Source organism: Callospermophilus lateralis, chromosome 20 (assembly GCF_048772815.1).
Source record: "Callospermophilus lateralis isolate mCalLat2 chromosome 20, mCalLat2.hap1, whole genome shotgun sequence".
In the NCBI taxonomy this organism is placed as follows: domain Eukaryota; kingdom Metazoa; phylum Chordata; class Mammalia; order Rodentia; family Sciuridae; genus Callospermophilus; species Callospermophilus lateralis.
Genome location: NC_135324.1, coordinates 977,857 through 998,711, shown reverse-complemented (window position 1 = coordinate 998,711; position 20,855 = coordinate 977,857). Strand labels below are relative to the sequence as shown.

Below are 20,855 nucleotides of genomic sequence, written 5' to 3'. Positions count from 1 at the left end.
AGCGCATTGGAACTCCAAAGAAAACATGAATCACTCACCGTTTATCAGTTCAAAGCAGCCCTGCAATTACCAGGGGCCGGGCTCTCCCCTCCTCCGGGATAATTATACACGTCTTAATGCAATTATGGGCTCTACTTTTTATATTAAACAGGAGGGACCCGGCTGAAGAAGCCACCATCCCAACTCCAGCCTGGCCCAGGGCCCACTCTGTCTCCTCCCAAGGAAAGAAGTGGCCTGGGGGCGGGGGCACCCGATTGCCAGCCAGGGAAGGAGGGGATCCCAGGCCAATGCTGGCTCCCTCACACCTACCGTCTAACAAAGGCCACACAGGACTAGGCTTGGGCTACTTTTTCTACCTTAGAGATACAGGACTCGGGGCTCAGACAGACCCAAGGTCACCCAGCTAGTCCCAGCAAGGTAGGGGCCAGATCCAGAGCTTCTGCAGACCCTGGGATACCTAGGAAATGTGCAGAGGCGCGTCTGCCCCAGGCCTGAGGTTTGCCCAGGAAAAAGTACCCAAAGGTGCGCTTGGGTGCAGGGAGGGCCCGCAGATATTGTCCTCCACGGAGAAGGGAGGGATCCTGGCCAGCCACTGTGACCTGCACAGGCTGCCCTAGGGGGTCTCACTGGAAGGACCAGGCATATTGGGCACACTGGTGGCGCAGGGCAGCAGGAGGAGAGACCTGGCACGGGAATCTGCTGGACATGCAGATGGGGTCGGTGCCAGGCTGAGTCAGAGCCAGGCCAGGAGGGCAGAGCGGGTGTTGGGTGTACCGAACGGGGCCAGCCACCAAGAGGAGCCAAGCTACAGGCAGGTGCAGCGCTGTGACCCTGGGGGGACTCCACGCCTGGACTGCATGGGACCGGCCCTCCAGTGGGGCATGCAGATCAATGTCCCCTGCCCCTCTCCCAGACCTGGATGACACCACGGCTCCTTTTTTGCCCCAAGAAACAAAGACTCAGAGGGATGACAACCGATGCCCTCCCACTCTGGATCCTTCCGGGACTTGGACGGGTGGGGACGTGGGGGGACATGGAAGACCATCACACCGGGCCCAGAGGTATTTCCAGCGGCATCCAGAAAGGGGGCTGCCCTGGTCATCCCCACCTCCCCCCATGGGAGGACACAGAAGGTGGTTCCAAGTGGCCCTGATTCCCATCGGCCCTAGGGGACCAGGCAGGACCTGGAGACACCTTGCTGTTCTGCTCTCAGAAAAAGTGCCAGCCGCTCCCGATTGGCTTTGGGGGTGCCCTGTCCTCTGGCCAGCTGCACTAACATGCTCCAGACATGAGCATTTTCCCGGGGGTCACCAAACAGGCAGGCAATGACCTAGGGGTCCGGCAGTCCAGCAAAGGGGATATGCCACGTTCACCGCCACCCCGAGAGCACCCAGCTGAGCCACACAGGGCTTGCAAGACCCCGGCCTCCGCCCTTGCCTGTCCCCCCCTCTGACTGCCATGCCTTTCCAGGGTCCCAGGTGCCCGGACGGTCGCCTGACCCTGAAGCAGACTCTTGGGTTGGTCTCTCCGCCTGGGGCATGCACGGGACTGGGGGGCTCCTTCAGGGCCACGCAGAACCCGGGCACACCTAGCTCTGCCCCGTTCCTCTCCCGCACACCCCAAACCAGTGGGGAGGCAGGGGACCTGGGGCATGCTCCCCAAGGACCCGGGGGGCAACGATGAGCCCCACCCCACTCGGACTGGGATGAGGAGGTGAGCCAGCACCGCAGCCCAGGCCAGCCAGCCCGCGGCAGGAGCGGGACTGAGGGGACAGAGGCTCGGCCATGTCCCATCCCCCCCCACACACCCCTTTCTTTCAAGGGGCGTGGCCCCAGCACCCCACAGACACGCAAAGGTAGCTCAGGGCACCGAGCAGCCCCTCTCACCCTCCATCCCGGGCTGCAGCCGGGATCTCACCAGGGGCACAAGGGCCTCCCTGGAGTCCCCTGCTCCCGCTTCCTGGAGGCTGCCCCGGATCAGCCGGCGGCCGCGGCCAGCGACGTTGCACACCAGGCCCGGGACGGTCCAGGAAGCCCTGGAAGGACTCCGAAGGAAGCGAAATGACCCTGGGGAGGCCCTGCTGGTGGGGGGGGAGGCCGAGGAGGCCCAAGCAGGGCTGGCCTCCCGGGTGCCACCCGCACCGCCCCCTCCCAGCCCCGTGGCGGCCCTGCGGGCCTGGGCTGGACCCAGCGCCCAGCTCCCGGCACCCGGGGCCAGAGGAGGCGGGGGCGGGCGGCGGTCCCCAGGAAGCGGTTCCAACTTCCACCCGGGCGCGCAGGGCCGCCCCGGGCGCAGCCCCCCCAGACCTGCCCGGGCTCCCGCGGTCGCCGCAGAGCCCTGCCCGGGCCTGCCCAGCTCGACGATCGCCGCGTCCCGAGGTCCGAGCCCGCGACCCAGCGCCCGGGCTCGGACCGGGCCCCCGCAGGGCCCTCCCGGAGGGGCCGCCGCAAACTTTCTCTCCTGCCTTTGGGGAGGGGGCAGCGCCCGTCCCCGCCGCGCCGCCCCGGAGCGCTGCCCGGAGGACCTCAGCGGGCCGCGGTGGCCGGGGTGGCCGGGGTGGCCGCGGTGGCAGCGGTGGCCGGGGCGGCCGGGGCGCGCGGAGGAGGAGGAGGAGGAGGAGGCCGGGCGCTGGGCCTGGGGCCGCGGTCCGATCGGGCCGGGCGGGGACGCCGCAGCTCAGCGCCGGTGCCGTGGCCGCGCCCGGACACACGCGGGCGCCCGGCCGGAGCCGCAGGGACACGCGGAGCGCGGACACGCGCGCCGCAGTCCCCCGCGCACACCCCCTGCCCGGAGCGCCCCGCCGGAGGCCGCCCCCCGCATCCCGCATCCCGCATCCCGCAGGGCGCCCGCCCCGGGCCCCGGACCCCCGCCCGGGCCCGGCCGCCGTCCTCCCGGCCCCGCTCCCCGCCCACCCGCCCCGCGCAGCGCCGCGGGGAAAGTTGCGCCCCGACTCACCGGCTGCCCCGGGGCGCGCCCCGCCGCCGGCCATCGCCGCGCCCCGCCGCCCGCCCCGCCGCCGCCTGCCCCGCCGCGGGGCCGCCGAAGCCGCGCAGGCCGCCCAGGCCGAGGCCGCCGCCGCGCCCGGGCTCCGCTGCGTGGCCGCGCCGCCGCTGCCCAGCATGAATGGGGCGCCGAGCGCCGCGCGGCTGCGGACCGGCCTCGCTCTCGCCGCCCGCGGAGCGCTGCGCCGCGCGCATGCGCCGCCTCGAGCTCGGGGGCGGGGCTGGCGGGGGCGGGGCGGGAGGCGGGACCCGCCGCGGCCTCCAGAGGGCGCTCTGCCCCGCGCCGCGCGCCAGCCGGGCCCCACCGCCCGCCTTCAAAGGGCGATGCTGCCACCCGCCTGAAGTCGCTGTGGTCGCCGCGGCCCTCGGAGGGGCGTCCCGGGAGTCCAGGGCGCCCGGGCTGGCCTGGGCGCACGTCTCCGGAAACCAGGGTCGGCCTCTGTGGGTCCGATCTAGGGGGTCGGAGTTCACCGGGCAAAGGGTAAACTGAGGCCGGAGGAGGCCAGCGCCCTGCCCGAGCCCTCGGGGTGGTGTCCCCGCTCCTGGCCTCCGGCCTCGGCGGCTGTTGGTGGCACGACCCCTGCGCCGGGGCATCGGCCCCTACTGGCCGGGCAGCGCGGCCCCCTGCAGGCCCTGGGGGTGGGGGGTGGCGCCCTCTGGGACACTGCCCGGGAGCGAGGTCCCCAGCCCCGGGTCCCCGCAGCGGGAGCCCCGGAGGTCGCCACCCCCATCCCCGCCACCCGGAGAAGGAAGCCGGGCGGGACGCAGGAGCTGGCCGCGCGCCCGACCCCCGGGGAGCGGGGCGGCTCCAGCCCCTTGGGGACAGCGCTCATCGGCTGTGTCCCCGAAGGTGGGACACCAGGCTGCCAAGGTCTCCCTGGGGGACAGCCAGCCCCTGCGAGCGCCAGGCACCCCCGACAGAGCACAGAGCCCCCCAAACGCTGTCCCGGGCGAGGAGAGCGCTGCGCGCGCAGGGTCCCCTCCTGTGGCCTGCAGGGGACAGTTTGCACCGAGCGTGACTGGTGGCCTCCGTACAGAGGGTGACCCTCCCCAGTCCCAGGAGGCAGCAGCCTCCCTCTTTGCTGTGCTAAGCCTCCCCTGGCTTTCCCTGGGGTGTGGCCACCTGTGCTGGGCTCTCAGAATGGCAGTATTCTTTTGTGTGACTTGTTTGGGGACATTACAGAAGTGGGATCACACCACGTGTGCGGCTTGCTCTGCTCCCAGGCAGCTGTTCCCGGGGACTTTGGTAGGATTCTTGCACTTTCTGCAGCTGAGTCCAGGCACTGGGTTGACCCCTGCTCAGGGTTCTGATGAGCATGTCACCCATGTGACTTTGCTGGGCACCTTTAGACCCAGGGGTGGACTGTCTGGCCACGCATGGGGGTGCATTTAGCTCTCCAGATGGATGGCCCCACTTCACAGCCCCAGCCCTGATGTCCCCTGGTCCCTGCTGCCTCCCACCCCCATCAACCCTTGGTCCAGTCAGGTCTTAATGGTACAGACTAGATTTTCATGGTGGATTTCATGTCCCCAAATGAGGCCGAGCACCTTTTTTCAAAAGTCCTATTTGCAGCTCAGCGCAGAGACGCACCCCTGTCATCCCAGCAGCTCAGGAGGCTGAGGCAGGAGGATCGCAAGTTGGAGGCCAGCCTCAGTAATTGAGTAAGAGCCTGTCTTGAAACGGGATGTGGCGCCGTGGTTAAGCACCCCTGGGTTCAATCCCTGATACTTCCCCCCAAAAAGTCCTATTTGCTATTTAACTTGCCGTCATCTCGTACTGACAGTCCGTGAAGGTGCACTAATATGGCACAGATGGGTAAACTGAGGCTGGAGAGAGGGAGAGACCTGCCCATTTCCCAGCTGGCCAGTGGCAGAGCTGGGAGCAGCTCATCCCAGCAGTTGGTGGTCCTGACTCTAATCCGCTCTGTCTTCTGTGGGACCACTCAGGGTTCTTCCTGTTCTGGGCTCAGTGACCCCCAAGAGAGCCCCGACCTCCCTTTTGAGGCCCAGCCCTGACCTCCAGCTGTCTCCTGGGGGAGTTTAGAGGCCTCATCCCCAGCCCCCCCGCCCCCGCCTTTTTTTGTATTTTTTTTTTAGAGACAGGGTCTCACTGAATTGCTTAGGGACTCGCTAAGTGGCTGAGGCTGGCCTCCAACTTGCGATCCTCCTACTTTAGCCTCCTGAGCTGCTGGGATGAGGTGTGCACCACTGCGCCTGGCTAGGGAAGGATTCCTTAAATAAGATGTTAAAAATAAATAAAAAAAGAAACTATGGATCATTTTGACTCCATTAAAATTAGTTATTTTTTGTTATGGAGACACTCTGGAATTTCAAAGACGCTCTCTTCCAACACATAGGATGGACAGTAATATATAAAGAGCTCCCAAGAATCAACAAGAAAAGGACAACCAGCCAGAGGCAGAGGAAGAGAAGACCTCCGCAGGTCATTTTCTGGACAGCAAAATGGCAAGTGGCTGTTGCTACTGAGGAGCCCCTGAGTGGCAGGTCCCAAGCTCCCGCCCCAGTAGCGCCCTCCCTCTGGTTGAGTTCTGAGGTCCTCCTCGCGTGACCCAGGGACTCTGACCCTGCCCTCTTCCAGTGTGGAAGGAGAAGTGGAATGCAAGGGACAGCGGTGGAGCTAGGAATCGACCCTGGGTCTGTGGCTTTGGGGCTCCTGACCCCACATCACACGGAGGGGAATGAGTCAGCACAGCTGTTCTGGGTTTTCTCTGTGGTTTTCAATTCTGTGTGCCTGACACAGTCCAGGGCACAGGGCAGCTGACTGTGCAAATGAGGAATGACTCCTAGGAACTTGCTTCTGTCCCGGGGTGTCTGGGCCATTGGAGCAGTTTCAGGGGTCCCTTCTGCATTTGTATGACTCAGAGTGACCTCAAAAAATAAGACTCCCGGGGGCTTTCTTCCCTTCTCCAGGTGGCCCCAGCACTGGGTGCTCCCAGTCCCCAGGGGGACAGCCCACTGATCCCTGGCCACCAGGCTCAGATCTGGACCCCATCCTGTGCTAGGCAAGGTGGCCCACCTCCGTCACCCCAGCAGCTCAGAAGGCTGAGGCAGGAGGATTGCAAGGTGGAGGCCAGCCTCACCATCCCCCCAGAGCCTTTTTTTTGGCACTGGGGGTCGAACCCTGTGCCAACTTAACCAGTGAACCCTATTCCTGCCTTTTTTTCTATTTTATTTAGAGACAGGGTCTCGCTGAGTTGCTTAGGCCTTGCTAAGTTGCTGAGGCTGGCCTCCACCTTGCGATCCTCCTGCCTCAGCCTCCAGAGTTCCAGGATTATAGGCCTGGACCACTGTTCCCAGCACAGACAATGGCCTCTCATTGTGATAAAAATACAGGGTAGAAATGGGGAAGCTGGACTTTCCTCTCCCAACAGTCATGCGCAAACCTCAGTGCCCCCCCCCCAAAATCACTTGTTGAGCAAACACCATCCACACAGAGGTGACTCCAGCTTGGATCCAAGACCCTGACAGGTGAGCCAGGAATCCAAGTTGGAGGCCAGCCTCTGGGACTCAGGGAGGCCCTGCCTCCAAAATAAAACAGATCTAAAAAAGGGCCAAGAACCCAGCTCAGTGGTGGGCCACCGCGGGCCTCATCCCTGGTACTGAAGAAAAAAGATGCTTTGCTGAACAGTTATGAAAATTCCTAAAACAAGCGCAAAATCTCAGGAAATCCAGGAGGGCCCAATGGCTATTTCAGAATTTTTAAAAAGGAAACATACAATAACAGGAAAAATGATAATGATTAAAAAAATTCCATAACATACCAGAGTAGGAGAAAAACTTAGTGGATTTGAGGATAGAAAAAGGAGGAAATTTCCAGTTTGAAAAACAAGAAAAAACAGAAGGGAAATAAATAGCAGCTCAAAGGCTTCTGGGTCTTACAAAAGGTCTAACATCAGGTCGAGGTGTCGGACAGAGCAGAGAAAGGGGATGAGGCCGAAAAGGCATTGAAAGAAATAATGAGTGAGTATTTCCAGAAATTGGTAAGGGACAGAGTCCTACAGATCCAAGGAATGGAAGAATCCCCAACAATCCAGAAAAATCCACATCCAGACATGTCTTATTCAAACTTCCAAAAATGAAAAAAAAGAAATCTTGCAGGCAGCTACAGATAAATAGTACCTTCCTTTTAGATGAAGATGATCAAACTAATGTGGATTTCTGTGGAATATTACTCAGCCATAAAAAAGAATGAGATGATGGCATTTGCCGGTAAATGGATGGAGCTGGAGACTATCGTGCTAAGCAAAATAAGCCAGCTCCTCCAAAACCAAAGGCTGACTGTTCTGATAGGCAGATGCTAAACAAAAAGAAAAAATTGAAAAATTTTTAAAAGGATGTGGATTTATCAGCATCGCGTACGAAAATAAGCCAATAAAATAAAAGCGTGCGGTTATTATTATCGACAACTGGAAAGAAGATTGAAAAAAAGGAGGAGTGTGGAAATTTAATCCAATTATGGGGTTTGGAGGTGAGGCCCTGGGAGGCAATTAGGATTAGCTCAAGGTGGAGTCCACACAGTGGAATCCTGGTGGTTCATTGATTGATGATTGACACTGAGCACGGAACCCAGGGTCACTTTCCCACTGAGCCACATCCAGGGCTGCTTCTTTCTTTCTTTGGACCAGGAATTGAACCCTCAGGTGCTTAACTACCGAGCCACGTCCCCAGCCTCTGTTTTTATATTTTATTTAGAGACCGGGCCTCACTAAGTTGGGGAGGCTGCTTTGAACTCACCATCCTCCTGCCTTAGCCTCCTGAGCGGCTCAGATGACAGGCGTGTGCCACCGTTCAGTGTCACCGCACTAAGGATGCCATTTTCATCTCAGCCACTGGATGTGTGTGCTCAAGTGTGGCTTTATTTTGCATTCCCCTGGCAAATCATTATTATTACTATTATTATTATTATTATTATTATTATTATTATTATTATTTAATTCTGTGGTGCTGGGGATAAAACCCAGGGCCTTGTGCCTGCGCGAGGCAAGCGCTCTCCACTGAGCTGTGCAACCAGCCAATTTTTTGAACTCACCATGAACCAATTGCTTTCCCTTGAGAGTTTCCGGATATTACTTTGTTAGCTCTAGGGAGATATTTCTTATCTTCCTTTCAACCCCAAAATGGAACTAGAGGGAAGGAGCAGTTCTCTTTAGAAGCTGAGAATCGAATAACTGTCACACAGGGAAAACGGAGCTCAGAGTCAGAATCCAGATCCCAGTAACCGTTTCAGCTCCTGGATCCAGCCGTGCCTGAAGCTTGCTTTGGAATTCTCTGTCCAGAGACTCTTTTGGGAGCTGGGGATGAGTACACTAGGATGGAGCTCGGGGTCTGTCACTTGTGCTAAAGGGCTCTGACGGACCCAGGACCCCGATTCTCCAGGACACTGCCATTCCGGAGACCTATGCAGCTGGAGAAAGTAAGCAGGCAGGAGTGGTGGGAACTCCTTGACCGTCAGACTCTTTTTCCATGCCGGCTCCCCGCCCCCGTCTACACCCTCCCTCACCACCCAGTGTGTTCTGAGGCTGAATAACCGTGTAATTGGTTCATCCGTTCCATCGTCAAACTTGGCAAATATGTTTTCCATAATTAGTTGGTGTTTACTTAACAGGAATAACCACCCCATTAAATTTAATGAGCCAGGTTATCGCGTATGAGGGAGGCAGGTTGGGCCTTCAGAGCAAACCCGCTTTGTTCTCGTAGGTTCCAGGGTGGGGAGCTGCCACAGCTTGCCCGAGCCTGGGTGTGGGAATCCCCCGGGGACCGCACCCCACCCACCACCCCCACTTTCCTCCATGGTCTGACTGTATTTTTGGGGAGGTGCTGGGGATGGGTCCCAGGCCCTCGCACAGAGCTCCACCACCGAGTCGGGCCCCGGCCTCTACAATTTTTATTATATTAAAAATCAGAATATTTTTATACTAGGAATTGGACTCAGGGTGCTTTACCACTGAGCCAGCCCTTCTAATTTTTTTTTTTTTAATTTAGAGACAGGGTCTTGCTGAGTTGTTCAGGGCCTCGCTAAGTGGCTGAGGCTGGCCTCCAACTTGCGATCCTCCTGCCTCAGCCTCCCGAGCTGCTGGGATGACGGGCAGAGCCACAGCACCCAGCTCTGCACTGGCCGCCTGTGCAGAGACCCAGAGACATGGACAGACGGACACAGGTGTGCACACACCCGCTCAGGGCACGCACACAGAGGCATCTGTATGCACATGCAGGAAGGCCGCGCACACCCCTGCGGACGTGCACACACACTGTGTGAATCCTGCAGACACTGGGATGGGGACAGGAAGGCCCATGTCGTGGGCACAGTTGGCCCTTCTCTCCCCCAACCCAGATCCCCAGAAAATAGTCCAGGAGAGGACCCGATGGACCTGCTGAACTGGCTCTGGTCCTTTGGGGAGGCTGAGGTTCGGGGGCAGGAGTCCATCCACAGGAGGCCCCGGGCCTGGTCTGCCAGGGTCTGCCTGTGGGGTACGGCAGGGCAGGGCCCAGAGGGAAGGTCACCTGATCCTGGCAGAGTCAGCTCCTGCGGCTGCCCTGGGTGGAGGGCTGTCCTGTCTCCAGCTTGGGAGAACTTGAGGCTGACACCCTGGCTTGGCCTGAAGAGCCCGGGGCACAATGACAGCCCCCCACTTACTCCCCCAACAGTGCTCCATTGCTGGGAACTCCCGGTGCAACACCAGAGACCCAGGTGCAAAAGACAACCCAAAGGGGAACTTGCTAGCTTTGGTGAGCTTCAGGTACGGCTGGATCCAGGTGCTCAGTGACCTCACACACTTTCTCTATCCCTTGTTTAAAAGGAAGAGGGGACCACAGGTGTTCCTCAGAAACCCTGGTCACAGACGTCGCTCTTCTGTTGAGGGGAATCTGTTGGGGGGGGTGGGAAAAGAGGGGGGCGCTGGGGGGGGTGCTCTATGCCATCGGTAGTTCCAAGGGCAGGTGACGAAGGCCCAGTAGGATTCCTGGGCAGATGCCGGAGACGGGGCCTGGCATGTGGACGCTGGACAAAGCCGTGGAGGCCACAGGCTGAGGGCGGGGGGCTTCAGAAGGGCTCATCGCTTCTGGCTGGAGAACAGCTTTGATGTCACTTCCAAAGGTCACTTGGCCGGTGACCTGTGACTCCTCTTTCCAGAAGGCTCTCTCTCTGCCTGCAGGGCTCAGCCCAGGGTGTCCTCTGACTCCCCCAAACACAGGCCCCTGTTTCCAGGCCAGTGTGTGCACACAGCAGCTGGGACCTGCCTGTCCCTCTGCCCTGTGTCTCAGGCACAGGAATCACCCACCCCCAGGGCAGAGGCCTGCACATTTTTGGGGTGAGGGGTCCCAGGGATTGACCCCAGGGCTGCTGAACCCCTGAGCCCCGTCCCCAGCCCCTTTTTCTATTTTATTGAGAGACAGGGTCTCGCTGAGTGGCTCAGGGCCTTGCTAAGTGGCTGAGGCTGGCCTCCACCTTGCGATCCTCCTGCCTCAGCCTCTGGAGCCCCAGGCGTGTGCCTGAACCTGGCTTCTTCCCTGGCCCGGTCAGACTCAGAGCCCTGTTGACACGCTGGTCACTGCTGACACCCACAGCCCCCAGGACAGGGGTGCTGGGCGCTCAGGCCTGGCAGCCTCCCCCTGGGAGCCGGGGGACGTGGCTCAAGGACACGGGACGGGGCTGCTTCCTGCTGAGACCCCTCAGCCTGGTGGCCCCGAGCCCCACTGTCCCCCAGCTGTGGACCCCCTGCCCCCCTGGCCTGTGTGTTGGGCCTCAGGGCCGAGGGCCAGGCGACCCTCCAGGAGGCCGATGGCCGCCCTGCTCCATCCCTGGACAGAGCCGCTGTCCCTCTTTCGGCTCGTACCTGCTTCCGCGTGGCCTTTGCTGCTGCGGGTTCCTGTGCCGTGTCCCCTGCTGGGCGGGCCACTCCCGGGGGTCAGCGGCCTGTGTCGCAGGGTCCAGCAGAGCTGGACAGAGCGGGCGACAGTGAGCGCTTCTTGAGTGAAGGACTGGAAACAAAGGCATCTGCTTTATTTGCTCCTGCACATGACACATGCTCTGTCCCCTGGCCCGGGGCCACCCAGCCCGAGGCCCAGGTGGACGCCCAGCCGGGCAGGGCAGGGCACAGTGGCTGTGGCCTGGGGTTCGTGGTCCCACGACTGGTCCTTTCCCCAGGGCTCCAAGTCACTGCCAGGGCGGGGGACGATGGTGGCTTCTCAGCCCTGCAAAGACAACGGCCGGAGTCCAGTCAGGCCCTTCTGCCGTGGCCACAGCCCGGCTCTCAGGACTCCGTGACACGCCCCCGGACACCACAGGGTCCCTCCTCACCAGCCGCCCCCCGAGACTTGACTGTGTCTCTGCGGCCCCCAGCAGGTCAGAGGCCCTCGCGTGTCCCCACCGGCTGCCCAGGGCACCCTCCACTAAGGCTGGGGTCCGTTTCCTCCCTGTCCCCACTCTGGCACGTCTGACAGGCACCTTGGGGGGACAGCATCGTCCCCTCTTCTCTAAGCACTCGGGAGTGTGTGGTGTGCCAGGGCTGCTCACCCCCAGCCTCAGCTCCTCTTTTACTCTATCTAGAGACAGGGCCTCGCTGAGTCGCGGAGGCCGGCCTCCACCTTGCGATCCTCCTGCCTCGGCCTCCAGCAGCTGTCCTCCATCCTTCCCAAAGCATTTGACCTGCACAGCCTCCGCCCTCTGGGAAAGGCCCAGGTTGGAGTCCCTGGAGCTAGTGAGGCTCCTCTGGTGGCCTGTGGCCCGGGGAAGGGCTAGACCCAGCCTGGAGCAGCCTTAAGGCATCGCACCTGCTCCTGGGTCTGCACAGGGCAGAACCTTCTAGAAGGGAGGACGCAGCTGGCCAGGGAGGAACGTCAGGGCTCTGGGCTGTGTCCCAGGCCCCCGGGGACGGTGGCTCACCTTGTGGGCGCTCACGCAGTGCTGGTAGGCCTTCACCAGGTCCGAGCAGCGCAGCACCTCGCTCAGGTGGTCGCGGTAGCAGCGGAGGATCTGGGCCTGCAGGCCCGAGCACACGGGCTCCACCCTGCGGGGCCTGCGGGGGACAGAGCAGGGAAGGCCAGGTGACCGGGCTGCCCAGAGGACAGGGAGCGAAGGCACCCGGCCTCCCTCAACACCCACGTGCCAGACGCTCCGCGAAGCCACCGAGGCCTGTCCTGGGCTGGTGGCCGAGGCTCCTGCCCACAGGTGACACGCACGAGGACTGGGCTGTGGGCTCCACAGTGGGCTGTGTGTCTTCAGGGTGGGAAAGGGCAGCTGCGCGTTGGAGGCCAGCCTCCAGTCAGCTGCCTCCTGAAGGCTTTTCTTTCTTTTTTTAATATCTTCATCTAAATTTAATTTAATCAATCAGTTAATTTATTTTTTAAATCAGAATCGAACCCAGGGGCACCTGACCCCAAGCCCCGTCCCCAGCCCTGTTTTGTATTTTATCTAGAGACAGAGCCTTGCTGGGCTGAGGCTGGTAGCCTGGGACTCCAACCACGGGGTTTCCACACACAGTTACATAAATATCCCACACTCTTTTTTGTTGCAATCGAGAAAAATGGATATTTGCAGAACAATGAGACCTGGAAACCTCTAGAAATGCCTAAGAGGAAGCCAAAGAATTTCTGACTCACATTTCTTAGAAATAACCCTAGTAATATTCTGAGGTACTTTACGATCTTCTTTTGTTATTAAAGTAGCTTTGGAAACCACAAGTGAGTGTGTGAGTGTGTGAGTGTGTGTGTGTGTGTGTGTGTGTGTGTGTGTGTGTGTGTGAGTGGTACTGGGATAAGATCCAGCAGCCCTGTACCACTGAGCAACTTCCCCAACCCTTTTTATTTTTTATTTTGAAACAGGCTCTTGCTAAGTGGCTGAGGCCGGCCTCCAACTTGCGATCCTCCTGCCTCAGCCTCCCGAGCTGTTGGGAGGACAGGCGTGGGCCACTGTGCACGGCTGTTTTCTGCTCTTCTTTCCAAGCTGGTCTTCTTGACTCTGAGCCCCCTGAGGGTGCAGGTTCTCTCCTGAGAAGGGCTCTGCCATCGGGGGACCCCTAGGTCTGGGTCCCGGCTGTCATCCCAGCAGCTCGGGAGGCTGAGGCAGGAGGATCGCAAGTTGGAGGCCAGCCTCAGACAGAGGCACAGGGGAAGTTTCTTCTCAGTGACTGGACGTGGGCTGACGGGCCTCCACAAGGTGCCCTGGGAGGGGCACAGGGCCTGTCATCGTGGAGCCAGAGCTGTGACCCACTGAATGTCACAGTGGGACACTGAGACTCACTGTGGGTTTTGAGTGAGCAGAGGGGTGGCCTGATCGTGTGTCCCCGCGCCCAGGGCCTCGTGGGGCCCTGTCCCCTGCTGGCCTCTGCTCCCTTAGTCCTGGGTGCCCGGATGAGACCAGTGGGTCCAGGGCAGGAGAAACTGGGTGTGTGAAATCTGTCCCTCAGACCCGTGTCGCCTCTGTCCCCCGGGACTCATCAGGGACAATGGGAGGCCCACGGTGGGCAAATGTCAACTGGACGAAATTTCACCCATTCGTCCCCAAAAAGGCTGGGAAAGACAGCACAGTTCCCAAAGTGTCCTTCTGAGAAGGCAGGTGCCCTGGGCCCGCCCCAGCCCCTGAGACCTGTATTTTTTTGTTTTGGTCCCAGGGATTGAACTTGGGGACACTCCACCCCTGAGCCCCGTCCCCAGCCCTGTTGTGTATTTTATTTAGAGACAGGGCCTCGCTGAGTGGCTCAGGGCCTCCCTTTGGCTGAGGCTGGCCTCTAACTCTCAATCCTCCTGCCTCAGCCTCCCGAGCTGCTGGGAGGACAGGCGTGTGCCACCGCGCCCAGCGCGACCCTGTCACAGTGCACACAGAACAGCTCAGACTGGTAGCGACCAGCGACACTTGGCCTGGTGAACAGCTGCTCTTCAAGGGCACAAATGAAGGTACCCAGAGCGCTGTGGTCCTTCCCACGACAGGGACAAATGCTGGACCCGCAGCTGAGCGAGGGCCACCCATGCCGAGGCCACCCTTGGGGACCAAGATCAAGTGGTCTGTGTGGCGCTGACAGGAGGGGATCCTGTGGCAACCAGAATGTGGGTGTCTGGTCTCCTGGGTGTCGGAGACAGTGACAAGGATGTCACCTCACCTCATAGGCTCTTGTGTCCCCATGTGTCCACAGGTCGAAGCCCACAGGGGCACATGTGTGCGAGTATGTGTTATAACGTGCCACTCAGCGTGGACAACGGAGGCTGAGGCCCAGCAGGGCCTGGGATGGGGGTGCCCCTGCAGGAAGCCGAGGTCCCGGCAGCCCTTGGGGGAGAGAAGGCTCTGGAGAGGAGCTCTGGGAGGCCGAACCCCAGACGCAGGGCTTCCAGAGTCCTTCTTCCAATACCCTGAGCTGGTTCAGTTGCGGGCTTGATGGCCTAGGCCTGTCATCCCAGTGGCTCCGGAGGCTGAGGCAGGAGGATCGCAAGGTGGAGGCCAGCCTCAACCCTCAGCAACTCAGCGAGACCCTGTCCCAAAATAAAATACAAAATAGGGCTGGGGACGGGGCTCCGGGGTCAGAAGCTTGCTGACTCCAAGCGCAGGGCCATCAGGAGGGTCCGGAAAGGGAGAGGCAGCCAGGGGCTCCAGGCCCTGCTGGGCAGAGACGGTCTCACGCACCAACCTGGGTGACTGTCTTTGTCTCCCTCCGGTGACTCCCGCGGCCCAGGGCACCCGTGGCTGCTCACACGTGCGTCCCAAATCCTCTGAGCGCTCTCCTCACTTTATAGAATAAATGGAATCCCATCAACTCATCCTCCTTCCATTATCGCTGTTGACATCAGTCTGGTAACAGTGGCCTGGTGGGGACGGGGCCATCCTGTGTCCTCCTGATATTTAATTTCAGAGGAGCAGCAGCGGGGGACGTCCACGGTGAGGCTTTTCATTAGAGGCTGCAGTCAGGAGCCTGCGAGGGCCACCAGCCAATCCGTCTTTGTCAGGCCCAATCTCCTGCTCAGAGGGGCTTCCTCCATAACCCGGGGCCAGCGCTGTGGCGCTCCGGGGACCAGCTGGTGACTCAGGACTTAGTTAACTGGCTGCTATCGACGAGGTGTCACTCAGCCTGCGTAAGTGGAACCCAGAGATCCTGCCATCGATCAACATGCCACTTGGGATCACCACGGGCCTCTAGCTGCCCTGGTGCGCAGGCAGGAGAGGCGGCCAGCAAGAAGGCCCAGGAGGCGACCGCTCTCAGGAGGATGTATCAGGACACAGGGACTCTGGTGGCCACAGGGACGATGGAGGAGAGGCTGCCTGTCTTTGTTCCTTTGTTAGAGAAAAACACAAAAGATGCTGGGCGCAGTGGCCCACGCCTGTCAGCCCAGCAGCTGGGGAGGCTGAGGCAGGAGGATTGCAAGGTGGAGGCCAGCCTCAGCCACTTAGCGAGGCCCTGTCTCTAAATAAAATAGAAAAAGGGCTGGGGACAGGGCTCAGGGTTCGAGGGCCCCTGGATTCAATCCCTGGTACCCCCCAAAAAAGCACCAATCCAGCGAGCTGAGGCTGGGCATGTGGAAGCTGTCCCTCCGTGAGACAGGAGTGCCGATTTCTTGTGTCTGTCCTCCCGTGACGCTGAGCAGGGACAGGGATTCCGTCAATACGCTGAGCTTGGGCATTAATAATCAAGTGCCACCAGGGCTCTGGCTTCTTGGGCTGCAGACGGTACTGTACTGATGTACTTGAGGTCACCATGGGGACAATGAGGGTCTGGCCTCCTGACTTACTGGCCTCCCAGCCTCCCGGCCTCCTGGCCCCGGGGCCACAGCGGCCTCCTCCCTCTTAGCTATCTTCAGTGGCTCACTCTTGCTCCCTGCAGTTTTGAGGTGTCTGCTCATGGGCTGGAGTCCCTGCCAGGCTCTCCAGCCCCGTGGGGGGACCCACGTGCCCAGGAGACCCTGCTGGCAACCGGTGGCCACCACTGAGGGCTGGCGAAGGGGCCACATACAGCCTCTCGGACCTGTCCCGGGCTTTGCCAAGGCCACCCTGGGTACCCACCAGTGGAGCGCGTGCGCCTGTCTGCACTGTGCCAAGGCCCCAGGCCCAGGCGCCAGGATGCTAAGCATTGTCCCCTCCAGTTGGCCACTCGGGTGCACAAAGGGGCTGCAGTGTCACCGGCTCCGGGGAGAAGGCTGTCACCCAGAGACACAGAACCGGACCTTAACAGGTCACTTAAGGCTGGCCTGAGTCCAGCCAAGCCCTGGCCACATCTATTCCTCCCTGGTCACCTCCCAGGGCTCTGCTCATGCTGTCCCCACCAGCTCCGACCCCCCTGGACCCCACCAGGCCCTGGGTTCCTGGGGAGGTGCACCCTGACCTCCTGCTCCTCTGTCCCTGCTTCTGTCTTGCCGGGTCACGCCTTTGGTGGCCTCCTGAAAGGTCACTGTCAAGGGCGAGGCTGGGGCGCAGCGGCAGAGCGCACGTTCCATCCGCATGGAAACAAAGAAAGACAATCAAGGCCTGGGTCCATCTACGACTAAAAAATAAAGAAAACGTGGGGATTCTGTGTTGTCCTTGACACCTTTCCTAGGGGGTTGGAAATCATTTCCAGAAAAAGCAGATAAGGAGCCACTGGAGGGCCTGCGGCTGTGGCCCAGGGGCAGAGCGCTCGCCTGGGCGCACGAGGCCCTGGGTTCGGTCCTCGGCCCCGCAGAGAGGTAAAATAAAGGCCTTGTGTCCATCCCCAACTAAAAAATGAAACCAAAGGGTGGCATTTGAGAGGACTGAATGTATTCAAGAGAATGCACTTCTCCCAAAAAAGAGCTGAGCAGATTTTGTCTTTCTTTTTCCGGCTGGGAACAGGGTTGGGGAAGTTTGACAAAGTGATTCTAAATTCATCTCCAAAAAACAAGTTGGGAGAAGATGATCAAGGTAGAAGAGCTTGTTCTGCCAGAGAGTTAATATTTTAAATCACTGCAGCTCCACAATGTGCTGCATACACATTTATAACAGGCAGCACTGGTTTTGGGGCGCCCGGCTGGGAAGAGGCCCATGGGGGCACTTTCCATCAGTGCTCATGGGGCAAAGGGCTATCAGTTTGTGGGGGTTCATGTCTTACTCCCTGGTAAATCCCAGGGGGTTCTCTGCAGCAGCAAGATCTCAGAGGCTCTGGTCCTATTTTATTGAGAGACAGGGTCTCCCTGAGTTGCTCAGGGCCTGGCTAAGTGGCTGAGGCTGGCCTCCAACTTGCGATCCTCCTGCCTCAGCCTCCTGAGCCCCTGGGATGACAGGTGGGAGCCACCACGCCCAGCTGGGGCAGGTAACTTTTGATCTAGCAACTTCCTCCACAAGAATTTACATAAGCTCACAAAGACAGATTTGTTGGAAATCATTATATTGGAAAAAGAAATTGGGTTCATTATATTGGAAAAAAATTAGAAAGCATGGGGCTGGGTGGTGGCTCGGTGGTAGAGCACTTGCCTAGCAGGTGTGAGACACTGGGTTCGATTCTCAGCACCGCATAGAAATAAATAAAATAAAGGTCCATTGATAACTAAAAAATATTTTTTAAAAATTGGAAAACATCCAATGATCCATCAATCAGAGACTGATCATCTATGTTCAGGCCCAATCATGTAAGAGAATGGTAAGGTCACTCAGTATGAAGATACGAACCTACCTTTATTGACAGAGAAATATATCCATGATCTGTGAGTAAGAAAAAAGACCCGTATGGTGCACAGGGACTTAGGGTCCCATTGATGTGCACTTATGTGGCTTTGCTCTGTGACTAAAAGTGATGTCATCAAAATAGAAGCAGAGCGAGATTTGGGATTTTTAAAACTCTTATTTTTTTCTGTATTTTTTTTTTTACAATATTCATATGTCATTTTTATAATCAGAGGACAAAACCATTTTTCATTTGGAAAAACTTTAAAGATGTGTATATATATACACACACACACACACACACACACACACTCATCTGCATATTTTGTATCTTTTGCCATTTTAAGATGCTACAGAAAAATGGCAAACCAAACAACAGGCAGACACCCGAGCTACACCCTATAGATTTAAAAAGTCCATTTCTTGTGGGTGCAGTGGTGCATAGCTGTTACCTAGCGGCTCAGGAGGCTGAGGCAGGAGGATCGCAAGTTGGAGGCCAGCCTCAGCCAAAGCAAGGCCCTGGTTCAAAATAAAATACAAAATAGGGCTTGGGATGTGGCTCAGTGGTTGAGGGCCGCTGGGTTCAATCCCTGGTATGTCCCATCCTCCAAAAAACCCCAAAAAGTCCATTCCTCTGCCCCTGAGCCCTAGCCCTGCCCAGGTCCATTCATCTCACAAACACACTTACTTCCTCTGCCACCAACTACATTAGATGGAGACAGATGGACATGAAACGCAGAGTAGAAGGGTGTCCGCACACAGTAGGAGCTCAATAAATGTCTGTTGAATTAGAAAGGGCAAAGGGGTGCACTTATCTCTGAAATTCAAACAAGGAGTCACAAGTCCCTGTGCTCAGACAGAGTCCATGGACCGAGCCCAGCTGCAGAGAGTCTGTTAGATCAGCCGTGTCGGTCACACTCAGAGACAGACAGACACGCGGACAGACACACAGAGACGGAAGGAAACAGTAGGCTGAAATAAGCACGAATTCTGGTGGACACAGTGCCACTTCCTGCACTTGGCTTTAAGGACCATCAGCGGCACAGGTGGGACAGGAGTGTGGTGGCTTAGGGGACGACACCCGTCTTCTAGAGTTTTCTTCCTCACACACGCGTCCCGTATGTCATTTCCAAGCCCAGACACTCCTGATGGCTGCCCAAGGCCCTGGCACTCAGAGTCCTCCTGCTGGGTAGTGTCCCGGCTGTCCCCTGGCCCGCCACGCCTCCCCTGGGGGTGGCTCCGGGAGGCAGGCAAGCTGGATTGGGACCTTGGCTCTGTGATCATGGGCCACCTGCTCATCACTCTGTGACCCGGGGCCACCCCATTCACCGACTCCCCAGCTTCTGGCCTGTAAGGAGGGACAATAGTGAGACAATGTCCTCAAGGTGCCTTGGGACCCGACCAGGCTACAGGGAAGGTCTGAGACGTACAAATGTCCCCACTTCACTTCCTGTCTGCATGGAAAGGTTGACGGGGACCCCAGACAGCAAGAGAAGCCAGCTCTTGGGAAGAACAGGCCTGCCGGCTGGGATCAAAAAGGTGACAACTGGGTACAACTTTTCACAGTGTCCCTTATCACGACAAGGACTTCACTTTATAAAGTCTTGTTGGCACTGGTCCCAGGGATGCTTAACCCCTGAGCCCCGTCCCCAGCCCTTTTTCTGTATTTAGAGACAGGGTCTCCCTGAGTTGCTCAGGGCCTTGCTAAGTGGCTGAGGCTGGCCTCTACCTTGCGATCCTCCTGCCTCGGCCTCCCCAGCTGCTGGGATGCAGCCGTGCACCACTACAACTGGCCACTACAAATTTGCAGAGAGGAAGTGGGTGCATCTACATACACTCTGCAAAGAGCCACTCAGGCCTTTTGTCTCTCTGCATTTCCTGGACCATGAACCAGCCATTTCCTGCCCCATCAGCCCAGCCTCCCTACCTAAACCCAGTATTGTTCTCTTTTCTCTTTGAAAAATGCTTGTGCAGGATGGAGCTGGGTCTCCCCAACAATCCAGCCTAATCCACGCTAGAGATTTGCTCTGCTGTCTAATCACCTTTTCATCATTTTTTCTTAATTCTTCAAGATGTCTTTCTGCTACCTTTGAACCAATCAACGCCGTTATGTGACTTAAATGACATGGGAAGTGCCACCAATTTTACACCCGTGAGTCCCTGGGAGCCTTTATTCCAAACCAACCTATTTTCCTTTTTCTATCTTTAAGGAGACTCTTGGCCTTGGCTTCAGTAGGCATCTAGACCGAGTGCCACATGGTTTGCAGCTGATGCAGCAACAAGCCATGTTAACAGAACCCGGATGCCAAGCGCCCTTCTGTCACCGCCCCTATCCTCCCTGCCTGGCTCGCTTCCTCTGTAGGACTCTCTGCTGCTCCCCTGCCATGCTGTCCTCCTGTCTGGAACCTGAGCCTGGGACTCAGCCTCGTCACTCCCAGACAAGTGAATGCAAGGCTTGGTGTGGTGCCTGGAGTTCAAGATGGCTCCAGGGACAGGAGGGACACTGTGCTGGCCCGTTAGGTGACCTTGGATTGAACCCAGGGGGGCTTCACCCCTGAGCCCGTCCCCAGCCCCTTTTTCTATTTTATTTAGAGACAGGGTCTCGCGGAGTGGCTCAGGGCCTTGCTAAGTGGCTGAGGCTGGCCTCCACCTTGCGATCCTCCTGCCTCAGCCTCCCCAGCTGCTGGGAGGACAGGCGTGGGCCACAGAATCCAACAAGATTTTGTTATACAAAGGGCAGGAGGGTCTGAAAGGGACAGAAGCACAGAGAAGTGTCACCTCTGAGACACACTGACGCCCTTCTTTGTGCCAATGCTGCCAAACTGGTTATCGTATATTCAAAACTGAGGGTGAAAGCAGTTTGAAAGCCACTCGTGTGAGTGTCCTATGCAGCTAGAGACAGAGCAGGTGACTTGGGCTCACGAGGGAACCCTAGAGCCATGTGACAAGCAAGGTGCCTGCTCTTTGCCAATGCCCAGGCCTGACTCTGTGTGTTGAGTTGTCGAAGGGCCTTTGTTGTTTATTGGTTGATTTATATGCAGGGCTGAGGAGGGACCCAGTGCCACCAAGGCCGGCCCTACGTGTGCGTCCTAAGAAAGGGACCCACTGTGCTTCCTGAAGCCTCCTTGTTCAGAATCGACGTGGCATCTCCTCAGTCCCCTTTCTAACCCCAGATTCACGTTTCCCATCCACAGTTAGAAATCCGCTCTGTTTGGAGGGACAAGTGAATTCACCTGACC

The 20,855-nt window shown here is 58.4% G+C and overlaps 1 protein-coding gene across 1 annotated transcript in view; it reads right to left on the bottom strand.

Annotated features, from left to right (window-relative positions):
* Positions 1-10,993: 10,993 nt before the first annotated feature.
* Positions 10,994-20,855, bottom strand: part of Chchd6 (coiled-coil-helix-coiled-coil-helix domain containing 6) — a 179,968-nt gene continuing 170,106 nt past the window's right edge. Inside the window, exons 7-8 of the mRNA XM_076841134.2 lie at positions 11,905-12,037; positions 10,994-11,213 (exon numbers count right to left, since the gene is read on the bottom strand). Of these exons, the coding sequence (XP_076697249.1) occupies positions 11,208-11,213; positions 11,905-12,037 (139 nt within the window). The 3' untranslated portion in view covers positions 10,994-11,207. The remainder of the gene's footprint in view (positions 11,214-11,904; positions 12,038-20,855) is intronic.